The following is a 15,510-nucleotide window of genomic DNA, read 5'->3' as shown; positions in this document are numbered from 1 at the left end:
GAAAAAAGCAATGCTTTATCATGTCCTTATATTAAAAAGTGACATTGTGAGTGATCTCATGACGTTTCCTCTGTTGCAGCTCTGTCCAGGCTCTCCTTGCAGCAGTAGATCCCTGCTATAGGGATCTATTGCTGGCTGATTGCAGCTGCACACAGGGTCCAGACAAGGTCCCCAGTATCAAGATCAAGTAAATATACAGCATACATGTATATATTTGAGAAGGGGGGTCCCATTGAAAAATTGTATTCCTTCACCAGATTAATCCCAACAATGATGATGGATAACATGGATAACATCTACGGTTACTGCTTGAAACACTCATGTACAATAAATAAATGTCATTAGGAGTTTTAGCAATCACAATCCTGTGAAAAAGACACACCTCTTTTACAATTTAGCCACACCCAGTTTTTGCTACTTTTTTTCCATCACCCTATGACCTGTTCTTCCAGGTTGACAATAAATTATTAGTTTATCTTTTCTAGACAGCTTGGAAAGGATTCATCGCTTTTCTTTTTTAATTTTTTTTTATCAAGCGAGAAAAAGATAAATAACTACTAAAGCAGGAAATGTGGGAAACCTAAAGATAAACTTCAAGATTGTTTAGTTATGCTCCCTCCCCCCCCGTTCGGCACCACCATCTTTGTTATTCTGGAGAGCACACAGATGTGTCAAAGGGCTTTGCCTGGCCTTCAGGTTCTAGTGGAGCCCTGCAGCACGTCCGTGCACGAGTGGGAGACATGCCCAGCTTTGGGACTTTCATAAGAGCCCCATCTTTGCCCATGTGCGGGAAACTCACATGTGTGAAGATATGCTGCAAGGCCCTGTTGGGACGTGAAGCCCTGCGGCACATCTGCACAGGCGTAGGTAACTCCAAGCTTTGGGACTCCCATACAAGTCCCAACCTGCACATGCACAGATGTGCTGCAGGGGTCTGCCTGGATCCAAAGCCTGCATTATTATTATTATTATAATACAGTATTTATATAGCGCCAAAGGGTTTGCTCAGCGCTGTACAGTAGCAAGAGGAACAGAACATGAGAAAAGACAGAAACAATACAATACACGAGGGGTTCGAGGGCCCTGCTCTTTCGAGCTTACAGTCTAGGAGGGAGGGGAAGGTGGTACAGGAGGAGATTGCTGTGGGGATTGGAGTGGTGGGAGGAGTGGAGGAGGTTAGTTGTTAGGTGAGGTCAGGTGTTAGGTGAGGTTGGGGTAGGCTTCCCTGAAGAGGAGGGTTTTCAGGGTGCACCTGAAGGTGAGGAGGGTAGGTGACAGTCTGATGGATTGGGGTAGGGAGTTCCAGAGGATGGGGGAAGTCCTAGAGAAGTCCTGCAATCGGGTGTGGGAGGAGGAGACCAGGGAGCTCGTAGGAGGTCTTGTGAGGAGCGGAGGGCACGGGTAGGGTAGTATTTGGGTATCAGGTCGGTTATGTGTAGTTTGGGGCATTGTGAATGGCTTTGTAGGTCCAGAGTTAGCAGTTTGAATTTGATGTGTTGGGCAATCGGGAGCCAGTGAAGGGATTGGCAGAGGGGGGAGGTGGATGTGGAGCGGTTGGTGAGGTGGATGAGTCTGGCCGCTGAGTTCAGGATCGATGCGGGCGGAGAGTAAGGTGGTGGAGAGGTAAATTTGGGTGTTGTCAGCATAGAGGTGGTAATTGAAGCCGTAGGAGTGAATACGTTTGCCAAGGGAGGAGGTATAGATGGAGAAGAGGAGGGGCCCGAGGACAGAGCCTTGGGGGACCCCGACAGAGAGGGGGAGGGAGGGGGAGGTGGCAGTGTTGTAGGTGACGCTGAAGGAGCGTTGGGAAAGGTAGGAGGAGAACAAGGAGAGAGCAGCGTCCCTGATACCAAGGGAGTGCAGTTTGGCAAGGAGGAGAGGGTGGTCAACAGTGTCGAGGGCTGCGGAGAGGTCAAGGAGCAGGAGGATAGAATAGTGGCCATTACATCTGCAGTGAATCCAATGGGGGGGATAGTTAACATGAACGTCATTCTCACAAGAAGACAAATAGAAAACAAATATTAGGTTAAAAAAAAATAAAATAATGTTAATTTAGGGCAAATATTTGTACCATTCATTATCCAATCCTAGTTTTCTGATTTTTATCCCTCTCTTGCAGGGAACACCATCCTCCATATTCTGGCCTTGCAGTCCAACAAAATGTCTGCTTGTCAGATGTATGACTTCATCTTGGGCCATCACAAGGAGAAGTTTGGACCCGGCTTAGAAGAGATCACCAACAATGATGGGCTGACCCCCCTGAAGATGGCGGCAGTGGAAGGTAACACCGTGGTACGTGTATGGAAGATTCCTGCATTGCGGAGACATTCATTGTTATTGTATTATAGGGTTGCCGAAATGATAGAGTGAATGCATGGCCAACAGCAAAGTATATCCCTTATGGGGGAGGCTTGTAGAAGACCTCTGTCATTAAAAAGTATTTATACTACACAAGAGCAGTAGTGTTTTTGGTTTTGTGCTGCCCTAGGCAAAGATAAAAATCGGGTGCCCCATCATCTAAATTTTTCCCACCCCCTCCTGTTTAAGATCCACCCCTTTAGGACAGGACAGGAGGGGGCCAGGAGACAGAAGAGGGGCAGCATGACAGATGAGGCAGCAGGACTTGGGGGGCAGCGTTACAGAAGGGGGGCAGCATGACAGGAGGGGGGCAGCATGATGGGGGCCACAGGAGGGGTAGGTGGGACGCAGTGTGTTGCAGCGGGACAGGTGGGGGGGGTAGTGGAAAAAAAGGGGAGCAACAGGACAGGAGGTGACAACATGAAGGGAGACAGCAGAACAGGTGGGGGGCAACGTGATGGGGGGGCAGCAAGACAGGAGTGGGGAAGCACCATGGTGTCAGGATCTAAGCAGTAGCTAAGCCCATCTCCACCAGCTGCTAAGCCCATCTCCACCCTACCCTCATCCTCTTCTTCCTCCTCCTCCACAGGCCCTCTGCTGGCACCCCCTGGCCTCCCCACCCCACACAGTCCGGCACACACTGCAGATCCTAACCGGAGCCTGCCTGACAGCAGGCCCTGGCCCCCGACCACACCCTGTGCACATCAGGGATCCTCCCACCACTCCGCCCTCCTCGGCAGCCAGTCCACTTACTTGTGTGTAAGCTGTTCCCCCTGATGGCGGCCCTGCCGCTCACACCCATATGTGTCCCTTCTGCATTGGTGCGTCGCCTTCTGATGCAAAATGATGCAAATGCAAACGCCTTGTTTGCCACGCGGTACATATGCCCCTGCGCAAGAGGTGGATATAATCACAAATGTAAATATAGTAATGAGCTGCACAGCATATTTTATGGCGGCCTGCTTATATTTCACATCACTGGGCATGGAGATACCATTCGTAGTTGGAAGAAAAGAGCTTACCCCCATAATGTGAGAAGAAATCGTAATAAAAAAAAAATCTTACAGTTATAAAATATTGCTATTTTAAGGATTTATCCAAAAAACAAAAGTCCTTTGGGTTTTTTTTTTTCAAATAAAGTTGACCTCCAGCCTTCCCCTACAGAATGAAGCCTGACCCTGACCAATTCTTAACTGTGTGTATTTTCACTTATGAAAATCTGTCTCCTCTACAGCAATAAATCTGATGTAGTTGGTGACCAAGGATTATAGGAGGTTTCAAGTACACAGAAAAAAACCCTTTCCATAGACTGTGCATTGTGAGAGGCAGCATAATTGGGGCTAAGGCTATTTGCACACAGGACGCCTAGCCCCTGTGCATCCTATGCTGGAATTTCAATGAGCTTGGGAGGCAGGGCTGTGGATAATGGGTACCACCAGTCCTCCTGTAGGGGGCCCAGGCCAGCAGGAGGGCCCAGGCAGCTGGGTGAATCAAATATTGGCAGAAAGGGTGATTGGCACAGGATGAGGGGGGGGGGCAATTGCTGGAACCGATCCCCTGTATGGCTCTCTTGTCCCCCCCTCCCCCCCCCACAGCACCCATCACCCTCCCTGTGCACCATACATTTCCCCCTGTTGCCCAGGTCCCCCTGTGAGCCCCCACCCCCCAGAGAGCTGCTGGATTCCCCCCTTTCCTTCCCACCGGCAGCTGCAAGCACACAATGGGATCCTTCAGGATAGAGATTGGGGGAAGGGTCCAGTAAATATTTCACATTAACCATCCCCGTCCTTTCCTAAATGAACACTATGGGTGATCAGTACCGTTTACTCGCTGTGTTCATTCATAAATGAAGCCTAGTAAACTGTGGGGTTTTTTTTAGGGGAAGAGGGTCCTGTCAGGTTGGTTGTATGGGGTCCCATGGTTTCTAACAGCAGCCCTGTCAGGAGGCATAGGTTTAGCGTCTTGCCCCACTACCTGCATCCTGCCAAAGTCTAGACAGTCTAAAATATGCTTCAGGTGGACAGGGCTGAATGCTGTACTAAGTGTTACTTGGTTTTAGTGCTGTATTCGTTCAGTCTCTGAAACATATCTGCATTCCAGGCAGGGGCGTATTTACCACAAGGCAAACAAGGCATTTGCCTAGGGTGGTATTTATTAGGGGGGCAGCGCTGCCCCCCAGAAGAAGGGACATATGCGGCATGGGGACCAGGTGGGAACCGAGAGAGGCTGTGGGCTGCTTGATGGTGGATGCAGAGGCCGGCTGTCGTTCCTGGGAATGTTCAGAGCTGTGAAGGTGAGTGTCTTTCTCTCTGTCGCTGGCGGGGGAGTGGGTATTAGTGGAAAGCTCTCTCGGGTGTGAGTGGGGATGGGGCAGGGATGTTGTTGGCCACTGTCAGGCTCTCTCCATGGGAAGGGGTCTGGTGTTGGTCAATGTCAGGCTCTCTCTGGTGGGTAGGGGGCATCCAATTTTTGTGTTGCCTAGGGCAACACAAAACCTAAATACACCATGGATTCCAGGCATAAATTCCTGAATGCATAGGGCCCCAAACATGAGTACTACTTGGCAGTGTCGGGACAAGGTCATTCATTGTCAAGGGCAAAGATGGGTAATGATGGGGCTAAGGGAGGTGTGTGCAAAATGTTTTGTGGTCCATGCACATTAATAGTATCAATAGCTGTAGTTCAGCAAACTGAGTTTATATACGGGTGGCACAGTGGCAAATTGGTTAGCACGTCTGCCTAGCAGTACTCGGGTCGCCGGTTCAAATCCCAACCACGGCACTACCTGCCTGGAGTTTGCATGTTCTCCCTGAGCCTGCGTGGGTTTCCTCTGGGTACTCCAGTTTCCTTCCACACTCCAAAGACATGCTGGTAGGTATATTGGATCCTGTCTAAATTGGCCCTAGTATGTGTATGTATGAATGTGAGTTAGGGACCTTAGATTGTACGCCCCTTGAGGGTTAGGGACCGATGTGAATGTACAATATATATATATATATGTAAAGCGCTGAGTAAATTGATGGCGCTATATAAGTACCTGAAATAATAATATATATATATATGGTGCTAACAGTGGGGAAAGAAAAAATGTCCCTGATTTGTTGGTGTCACTGGAAGGAAAAAAGCACCTGCATCAGTGGTGTCACTGAAAGGGAAAAATGTCCCTACATCTATGGTGTCACTTGAAGGAAAAATATCCCTGCATCTGTGCTGTCACTGAAAGAAACAAATGTGTGTCAGTGTGAGGAGGACTGCTTTGGCAACTTTATCAGTGGGATAAAGGGGCTAAGGGGAAATGGGCGCATGGAACTAATGGAATGTGGGGGACTCTGAGGGAGAAAGGGGGGCTGAAGGGTTCTGAGGGAGGAGACTAAGGAGGTCGGGGGGGGGGTTCTTATCAACACTGCAACCAGGGCATGTGCTCCTAATGCACCCCCCTTGTCCCAGCTCTGCCTTTTAGAACATGTGCTCTTTGTTTTCAGTAAAAAAAAAAAACCTTTAAGCGGTTTGACTATAGCAAGGCTAAGTGTGACTGGATGAGTGGCTTCATTTTGTACATTCAATGCTTTTTGCGTTGCTTTACTGAAAAAGCCTAACTTAATATTGGTCTCCTTAGATGTTCCAGCACATTGTACAGAAGAGGAGACAACTGCAATGGACATTTGGTCCCATTAGCTGCTATCTGTATGACCTGACAGAGATCGATGTATGGGGGGATCCTACGTCTGTTCTGGATCTGGTGGTCTCTTCAAAAAAAAGAGAGGTGTGTATGGATAGATTTGTGTGTTCATGAGCGATCCCTTTTCATCACTGCAAAATTCACACAGCATCATAACCACTTGCCCGCCTGAGGATTTACCCCCCTTCATGACCAAGCCATTACCCCCCTGCATTACAGCGCTGCTTTACTTTAACTGACAATTGCGTGGTCGTGCAACTCAGCACCCAAATTAAATTTACATCCTTTTTTTCCCACAAATTGAGCTTTCTTTCGGTGGTATTTGATTGCCTGTTTTTTTCATATTTTTTGCGCTATAAGGAAAAAAAGACTGACAATTTTGAGAAAAAAAAACAATATTTTAGACTTTTTGCTATAAAACATGTCCAGTAAAAAAAAATGTAAAAAATCTAATTTTGTCATAAATTTAGGCCAAAATGTATTCTGCTCCGTGTCTTTGCTAAAAAAAAAAATCCCAATTCATGTACATTAATTGGTTTACATGAAAAGTAATGAACAAATGTAGGATGCGGCGCTAAGAGAAGTCACATAAATGAATGTTGTATAATTCTAGCATCAGGAGAATAAGTCCTTAAGAAAAACCTATACGGTGCAGCGTGACAATGGTGATGAATAAAGCATGAAGATTGTGACTTTCGTGGCTGTCGTGGCTTATGGAAAATGAATGTACATTGCACTAACCAGATAGCACAAGTATTGTGCGTTGGAATAAATAAGACCTACTCCACGGTGCTCAGGATTTGGGAACTCTGTATAGGGATGACGTCATCATGCAGGGATTAACCACCAGGTGTCATCCATCCAGGACAGGTTACCACTCTCCAATATCACCACATCAGGCAGACCAGGTATAGCAGTATCCAGCAGTATCAGTCTTGGCCACCAGAGGGATCCCACAATCAAGCATGGATCCAATGTGACAGAGCACCTTAGGGAAAGGGGGCTCAAAAGTGCCAATAATGAGCCCAAAAAGAAAAAATGCTCCAATAGTGTAGTATTTTAATATTCAAAATGAGGTAATAGCAGAAAAAAATATAAATAAACAAGTCATCAGGCAGGGATTAAAATGATAAAAAATACACTTACATGCCAAAAATCCAATATGGTTGCCTAAGCATACATAGTGACATGCGGTAGGTGCTGAACGACCATCGGGCAATGAGGTGCTGAACCTTCACTCTTCAAAGTGGATATGCTCTTCTGGACAACCAGAAAGAAGTATTGTGACACACCAGCTGAAGAAGCCCTCCCAAGGTGAGGGAAAGGAATCAGCTGTAGGAAATCTGAATTAACAAAGGCCTGTGGCATTAGGATGATCCTCTAGATGCAGGGTAGAAAATATTGTCAGTCAGGTTTGAAACAACCCCTTGTAAATCTGTGTAATTTGCAGGTGATTCAAAAATAACCTCTCCAGTGAGACTGATAGGACATTAAATCTGATCTCATAACAGTACCCTCAGACTTGTTTTGAATTTGGGACTCAGAGTCATAGGCAGACTCTGCCAAAGATGAGGCTAGGACACGTTTAGAGCATCTTCAGTTAGATTGCTGTAACTGTTGGGCGCAGTCAGCTAGGAAGTCCATAGTGGACAAAGAGGTCCTTGTGGACATGAGGAGGCCCCTGCCCACCCTATGGAGCTGCACAAGATGCAGTTGATGATTCTACAACAATAAGGGTCTCAGGCTCTCTATTACAGGCATCAATCCCCTGTGGTGACACTAGATAAACGTTCAAAGGACCTTTGGAAGAATTTTCTTTGAGGTCACCCATGGCAGTGGAACTGTTCTCTGTACATACACATTGCACCACACAGTGATAAGCAACTAGGCTCAATGTGATTCAAGATGTCAAGTACTCACAAACCCAGATCATGCTTTAGAAGCAGAAGCATCAGTGGGATGATGCTTCCCCTGGGCTTAATGGCAGAAAAGAGAGTGCAGAGCGCATGCGCAGCTCTCCACCTGACAGTTAATGGCATCATGGTCCTCATACTTAACCCTTACCATGGTACAACTGACAGTGGTGAGAATGTTGAAATAGGTGCTCAGTGATGCAGTAGTAATATAGCTCCTGATGCTTTAGTACAAAGCAGCCTTATTTTCTGAGTCTTCAGAGACAGGGTCCTATCAGAGCTTGCTATTCAGCTCTTTACTCAAAGAGAACTCTGCGGTTAACCAACACAGTAAACTGTCTGGGAAAACCCCACCATGCAAAGCCCAGTGCTCAAAAGGGGAAAGTTTCAGGCTAGGGTCCAGGCCCCAAAGCTGATGCTACGGATATGCCAATCCTGATAGCCGCGATGTAGAGACCAGCTCAAACAACGGAGCAACAAGGGATCTTTACAGTTATAGAAAACAGACAAAATTTGAGTAGTGTATCACAGCACCTTGATTGAAGTTGTCAAGAAAAAAATACACAAAGAAGGGCTAGCAAAATTAAGTTGTCTTTTGTTCAGGGGAGGTGATGAAAAGATGGCCTGCCTTCTAGGACACTAGCAAAAACTGAGGTGTGCTGGGCGGAGGAGGGGTAATATGGGGGCTGGCCTACAACTTTTAATGTTTGCCAGTGTCCCAAGCAACCATGGACAGCAGTATAACCTCACTGCAGGGGCGGACTGACCATTTGGAAACTCGGGCACTGCCCGAGGGCCCGGGGTCAGTAGGGGGCCCCATGAGATGCCCATGGTACCTTTTTCATAGGCTTTTTTGAGTTTGGGCAAGGACACAGGGGCCCCATGATCCCCTATTGCTCAGGGGCCCCATGAGTTGTCAGTCCGCCCCTGCCTCACTGTTAAGTTTTAAAACTGTCCCTTAATATTGAGCCTAATCAAATTCCTCATTGTCTCTATTACTGATTTAGTTTGTGGGAGCCAATATTTCAGGTCTTATTGACTGAATACTTCATTTTATCTTAGGCTCGTCGGATCTTGGATCTCTCTCCAGTCCAGGAGTTAGTCAACAGAAAATGGCAGAGGTTTGGTCGGCCATATTTCTGGACATTGGCCTTTATCTACGTCCTTTACATGATCTGTGTCTCTCTTTGCTGTGCCAACCGCCCCCTTAAACCAAGACCGGACAACATAACTAATCCAAGAGACATCACCTTGCTGGTCCAAAGATCTCTAAATGTAAGAACCTTAACCACTTTTCTAATGGGACAATTTTTATTTTTTTGTTTTTGCACACACATGTTGTACTTGATGTGTCTGCACAGATCCCCATATGGGGACAGGTCCAGCACGTTTCGAACTATGGCTTCTTCAAGGGTAGATACTGTATACCCCTAACACATGAAGAAGACATAGGAGGAGATTTACTAAAGTTGGTTCACTCAGAATCTGGTGCAGCTGTACATGGGAGCCAAGCAGTTCTAACCTCAGCTTGTTAAATTAGGCTTTGGCAATAAAACCTGGAAGCGGATTGGTTATTATGCAGAAGTGAGCCTGATTTTGCACTCTCCAGTTTTAATAAATAAACCCCCATAGTTTGAAATGGACCTTTCCCGATATGGGGATCTGTGCAGGCACATCAAGTACAATGAATTTTATGTATGATCTTTCCCGGTATAGCATAGGTATACTGCAAATTGTATGAAGAATGGATTTCTTCTAATGTACATGTTAACTGCTATATGATTTTATGTGATGCTCTATTTCAGGGATCCTCAAACTACGGCCCGCGGCCCACCGAGGCCATTTATCTGGCCCGCCGGCAGGGGTGTATTTGCCGCGAGGAAGGGGACACTAAGTACAGGGGCGGGCAGGGGGCTGCTGTAACTTACCTGGCTCTGGTCCCAGTCCCACGACGATCCAGTCCAGGAAGCGCTGCTCCTTCATTCACTCCGGCCACTCCCTCACTCCATGTTCGTGCTGCCGCTCGGCTCCGCCTCCTCACCGGTGATTGGGCGCCAGAACTGTAGCTCAGGAAAGGCACACAGGCGTCCAATCACCTGCGAGGAGGCGGAGCCAAGCGGCCCCACGAACATCGAGTGAGGGAGAGGCCGGAGTGAAGAAGGACAGCTGACAGGTAAGTGTGCCGTGCAGATGGTGCTGCTGCAACCAGGTATGCTGGAACAGGGGTCAGCAAGTTAAGTGTCATTGGTGTCAGTGGGAGGAATAGTGCCTCATCATTGGTGTCACTGATACTAATGATGGGGCATTATTCCTCCCACTGACACCAATTATGGGGCACTATTCCTCCCACTAACACCAATTATGGGGCACTATTCCTCCCACTAACACCAATTATGGGGCACTATTCCTCCTATTGACACCAACAATGGGGCACTATTCCTCCCCCCCACTGACACCAACGATGGGGCACTATTCCTCCCCCCCACTGACACCAACAATGGGGCACTATTCCTTCCCCCACTGACACCAATGATGGGGTACTATTCCTCCTACTGACACCAATGTTGGGACACTATACCCCCCACTGACACCAATGACGGGGCACTATTCCCCCCCACTGACACCAATGACGTACTATTCCTCCCACTGACACCAAAGATGGGGCACTATTCCTCCCACTAATACCAATGATGTTACACTATTCCTCCCACTGACACCAATGATGGGGTACTATTCCTCCCACTGACACCAATGTTGGGACACTATACCCCCCACTGACACCAATGACAGGGCACTATTCCCCCCCACTGACACCAATGACGTACTATTCCTCCCACTGACACCAAAGATGGGGCACTATTCCTCCCACTAATACCAATGATGGGACACTATTCCTCCCACTGACACCAATGTTGGGACACTATCCCCTTCCCCCACTGACACCAATAACGGGGCACTATTCCCCCCCCCACACTGACACCAATGATGGGGCACTATTCCTTCAACCACTATCACCAACAATGGGGCACTATTCCTCCCACTGACACCAATGATGGGGCACGATTCTTTCCAATGACACCAATGATGGGGCACGATTCTTTCCAATGACACCAATGATGGGGCACTATTCCTCCCACTGACACCAATGATAGGGCACGTTTCTTCCCACTGACACACATGATGGGGCACTATTCCTCCCACTGATACCAATGATGAGGCACTATTCCTCCCACTGATACCAATGATGGGGCACTATTCCTCCCACTGACACCAATGATGGGGCACTATTCCTCCCACTGATACCAATGATGGGGCACTATTCCTCCCACTGATACCAATGATGGGGCACTATTCCTCCCACTGATACCAATGATGGGGCACTATTCCTCCCACTGTCACCAATGATGGGGCGCTATTCCTCCCACTGACACCAATGATGGGGCACTATTCCTCCCACTGATACCAATGATGGGGCACTATTCCTCCCACTGATACCAATGATGGGGCACTATTCCTCCCACTGACACCAATGATGGGGCACTATTCCTCCCACTGATACCAATGATGGGGCACTATTCCTCCCACTGATACCAATGATGGGGCACTATTCCTCCCACTGACACCAATGATGGGGCACTATTCCTCCCACTGATACCAATGATGGGGCACTATTCATCCCACTGACACCAATGATGGGGCACTATTCCTCCCACTGACACCAATGATGGGGCGCTATTCCTCCCACTGACACCAATGATGGGGCACTATTTCGCTCCATAAGACACACTTGGGGGGGAAATGTCTGTGCATCTTATGGAGCGGCCGGCCCAGTATTCCCGCCGCCGTTGTATGTCCGCAGTCTCTGGTCATCTCCTGTACTATGTCCGCATTTGTTCATATTTTTTTTTTTTTAAACTATAGTCCGGCCCTCTAACAGTGAACTGGCCCCCTGTTTAAAAAGTTTGAGGACCCCTGCTCTATTTTATGATGTAAAAAATAAAAATACATGTTTTATGAAATATACTTGGTTGTTCATTTGCCCTCGAAATCCCAATGGATAGAGAATCTAGTGTTTGGTACATGAAGGGATGTTGGTACGTTTCAGTCCCGTCACTCCTACCTTCTCAATATTTTCTTCTTCATCTCACCAGGAATCATACCTCACTTCTGAAGACCACCTCCGCCTGGCAGGAGAGATCATCAGTGTCATCGGGGCAATTGTACTTTTACTTCTCAAGGTAAACATAGAATTTAAAGTGAACGTCAAGCCACTTTTTTCTAGTTTTGGAAAGAGTGGGGAAGTATAACAACTCCTGACTGGTCTTTACTTCTGTCTGGGGCACTTTTAGCAAGACCTACCCTCACTTCTTGTTCTGCTGACAACGGTTTTACCAGACAGGAAGCAAGGGAACTTCCGCAACGGAGACACAGACACAAATAAAAATCTGAAAGGGGATCTATCCTTCTATACGATAATAAATTAAAACATTTTTATCACAATCTGGGTTACCATTGAAGAGTTCCCCTCACTTCCTGTCTGGTAAACGACAGCTCAACCACCTGGTTTTACCATCCCCTAGTTGCACATGTGAGTGAAGTCTAACAATAACCTTCTCTCATTTGCTAATTTTTTTTCTGTAAAATAAACCATCGAAAGTGGCTTGTTATACCTACTCACTAGGAATATACCTGTAGTGCCCACTAGGTGGTGCTAGTATAAGGTAAATTTATTATTGGCTCATGGTAGTGAGTGAGCCCGTATTTCTGAGGGTTCAGTGTGAGGCCAGGCTGGATGACTCACCAGGTTGAGACGCTATCGCCTCCACCTGGTTCTGGAGGTCTATGGAAGCCTCCAGAAGCCAGTAGGCGGAAGAGTGGAGACTTCAATCTGCATATTCATGGGAGTCTGAACAATCCCAGGCTAAGAGGCCTGGGTAGTGTGGTAGATTAGCCCGTAAATATGGGGGAGCCATACCAGCAGGAGAGTTGTGTGGAAGATGGATTGTTTAGATGTGTTGCTGTGTGACCTGGCAGGGAGCCCCAGAGAAGGGGGTGGGGTTCTGCTTGAAGGCTGGAAGCTGAAGGGAAGCTGAAAAACGGAGCTCCATTGCCCTGCTGTCCACCGGGGAAGGACAGCCTGCAAAGCTTGAAGAGGAACCAGCCCAGCTAGAAGGCCTGAAAGTAGTTCAATCAACAGTTTCAGGACAAGGACAGTGTGAGTACCTTTACACCCTGGGGCCTAGAAGGGAAACGTCTGCTGGGTGCTATTTCTGGCAAGTCTTCAGGGGACAGTTCATAGATAACCCAATCCCTTGTTCTGGGTTCAGATACTGTAGCCAGGTGGGCTGGTATTCTGTGCCCCCAGTGGACCAAAAGCTCCTACACGTTGTCACATTACTAGAAATCCACTCAGGGGACACCAAGCTCCTTGAAGGGGGTCACTTTGCTACACCTCATGGAAAAAATAAGCATGCAATTTTGGATACTTTATTAAGGTCCCAAGGTAGTCCATTAAAGAATAGTTACTAAGGAACGTTTTCCAACTGCTGAGAAGCAGTGGGTGCACACATCAGAGGACTGCAAACTACCTGTGGTAGACCCTCCATTTGATGAAAAATGAGATTAGATGGGAATTTATTATGTAGTTATGTTTTTCTACTCTCCAAACCATTCTGTTTATTTCTCTAACCTCTTCAGATTCCGGACCTGTTTCAGACAAGAGATCCAAGGTACTTCACGCAAGCTGTTAATGGAGGACCATTCACACTTATCATGTAAGAACCACGGGGAAGAATTTTATGTGAGCTAGCCAAAGATATGAGATGGTGATCAGATAATCTGTCTGTAAGGAGGACCTATATTAGCTGGCTATTAGCACCATGTGGATCCACCCTGCTTCTTCTTTGATGGGACAGTCCTGATAGTCACCTGCTTGTTGTTTTACAGAAACTCCACCATATTGTGTCACCTTATTCTGGCCTGAAGCCCATATGCACTCATATTCTCGGCCCAAGGCCTGTTACCTGCAAAAATTAGACGTCCACTCAAGATGCATTTTAACTGCTTTACTGCACAAATGTCACTCCAGAACAGTTCTTAAGCTATAGGCGCTTTGAAACACAACAGTACGGACTCACCGATAACAGTTCACAGAGAAGAACACTCTACTCTTTCCCAGAACTTGCTATGCAGTGGTCATATAAGTGCAGAACCAGGGGCGGACAGACAACTCATGTGGGGAATAGGGGATCATGGGGCCCCTGTGTCCTTGCCCAAACTCAAAAAAGCCTATGAAAAAGGTACCATGGGCATCTCATGGGGCCCCCTACTGACCCCAGGCTCTCGGGCAGTGCCCGAGTTTCCAAATGGTCAGTCCGCCCCTGTGCAGAACACATCAAAGTCTTCCAGAAAAGTAAAGCCATTGTAACACCTTCCTAGGTAGGTGTTAGGATTAGTATAGTTTCAGGATAAGTATAGCTGTGTTTCCTTGCTTAACAAAGAGACTGTTGTGGATTAGTCAGGTCTGCTCATGATACTCTGGTGCTGCTGAGTTTGCCTTGAGTTCTGCTCGCCTTCAAGGAGCTATGAGAGCCTTCCAGAACACGGGTATGGGTAGGCAAATGAGCAGCATGAATATGGATACAGCCCTGGCCAATTGCAGGGGAGGGTGGCCCCATTGCTTGCTGGGAATGGTATGTATGTTCTGTGAGCACATGGGTTCAGCATCTTTCCCCAGAGAAGATTGCACCAAGCAAGGCTGGAGGCAGACTTGCCTCAACTGGTACTTGCTGCCATGCGGGCCGTGAGTGAGTGATTTGAGGGCCTGAAGTTGTAGAGAGTGACCCTGGTTCTATTGTGGGCTCACTGAGGGGAGACATCTGCCAAAGATCTGCCTGTTGTCACTAGAGAGAAAGTCACTTGGAAGATTGGAAGGAGGTTGCCATTCTGTCCTTGGACTTGTGAGTACTGACATTGAGAGATCTTGGGGACTTTGTGGGCTTTGCTACCCCTTTGATGGTTAATAGTCAGTGTGGGTCTGAGAAAAGGCAACACTGGCTGGGGTTCCGCAGAGCTTGTCCAACTGTTATGGACTGTCGCAGTCGGTCGTAACAGGCCTACACCTGAGGAGCTCAGCCCTGCAGCTACTACTACTGCTAAAAGGGACTTTGCACACCCCTGAACTCTTTGTTACTACAAATCAAAGACAGGTCTGCTATCTGCTTTCAGCCAGGACTTCACTAGTGCTCAACTAACAGATCAGCTAGATGTCCTCAGTGTGAATAGTTCTAAATTTGGAGTATCCTACTGAATTCCCCATCCCTATCACCAGTTCTACATTAAAACTCCAAAAACAAACATCCCGTCGACTGGCCATTGAAGACAACAAGTGAAGGTGTGGGTGTACCTGGCTGTGGAAAATGCGTTGTGCCTGACTGTGGGGCAAAGAAAGGGGGAAACCTGGGCAAAAATACAAGTGGCTCCTCCAGGGGTAGCGCTACATAATATTCTCTAGAGTCACTTTAGCAATAGGTGTTACTAACACAGGATGTTCCTTCCATT

The 15,510-nt window shown here is 47.4% G+C and overlaps 1 protein-coding gene across 1 annotated transcript in view; it reads left to right on the top strand.

Annotated features, from left to right (window-relative positions):
• The window catches only part of LOC149441702 (transient receptor potential cation channel subfamily V member 5-like), a 59,624-nt gene that overhangs the window by 23,482 nt on the left and 20,632 nt on the right, over positions 1-15,510 (top strand). The window contains exons 6-10 of the mRNA XM_089657023.1: positions 2,120-2,292; positions 5,975-6,121; positions 9,013-9,225; positions 12,102-12,188; positions 13,648-13,724. Of these exons, the coding sequence (XP_089513149.1) occupies positions 2,120-2,292; positions 5,975-6,121; positions 9,013-9,225; positions 12,102-12,188; positions 13,648-13,724 (697 nt within the window). The remainder of the gene's footprint in view (positions 1-2,119; positions 2,293-5,974; positions 6,122-9,012; positions 9,226-12,101; positions 12,189-13,647; positions 13,725-15,510) is intronic.

Source organism: Staurois parvus, unplaced genomic scaffold (genome assembly GCF_062004578.1).
Source record: "Staurois parvus isolate SC_StPar_1 unplaced genomic scaffold, SC_StPar_1.0 ptg000957l, whole genome shotgun sequence".
Taxonomy (NCBI): domain Eukaryota; kingdom Metazoa; phylum Chordata; class Amphibia; order Anura; family Ranidae; genus Staurois; species Staurois parvus.
This window is presented reverse-complemented; position numbering and strand designations above follow the sequence as displayed.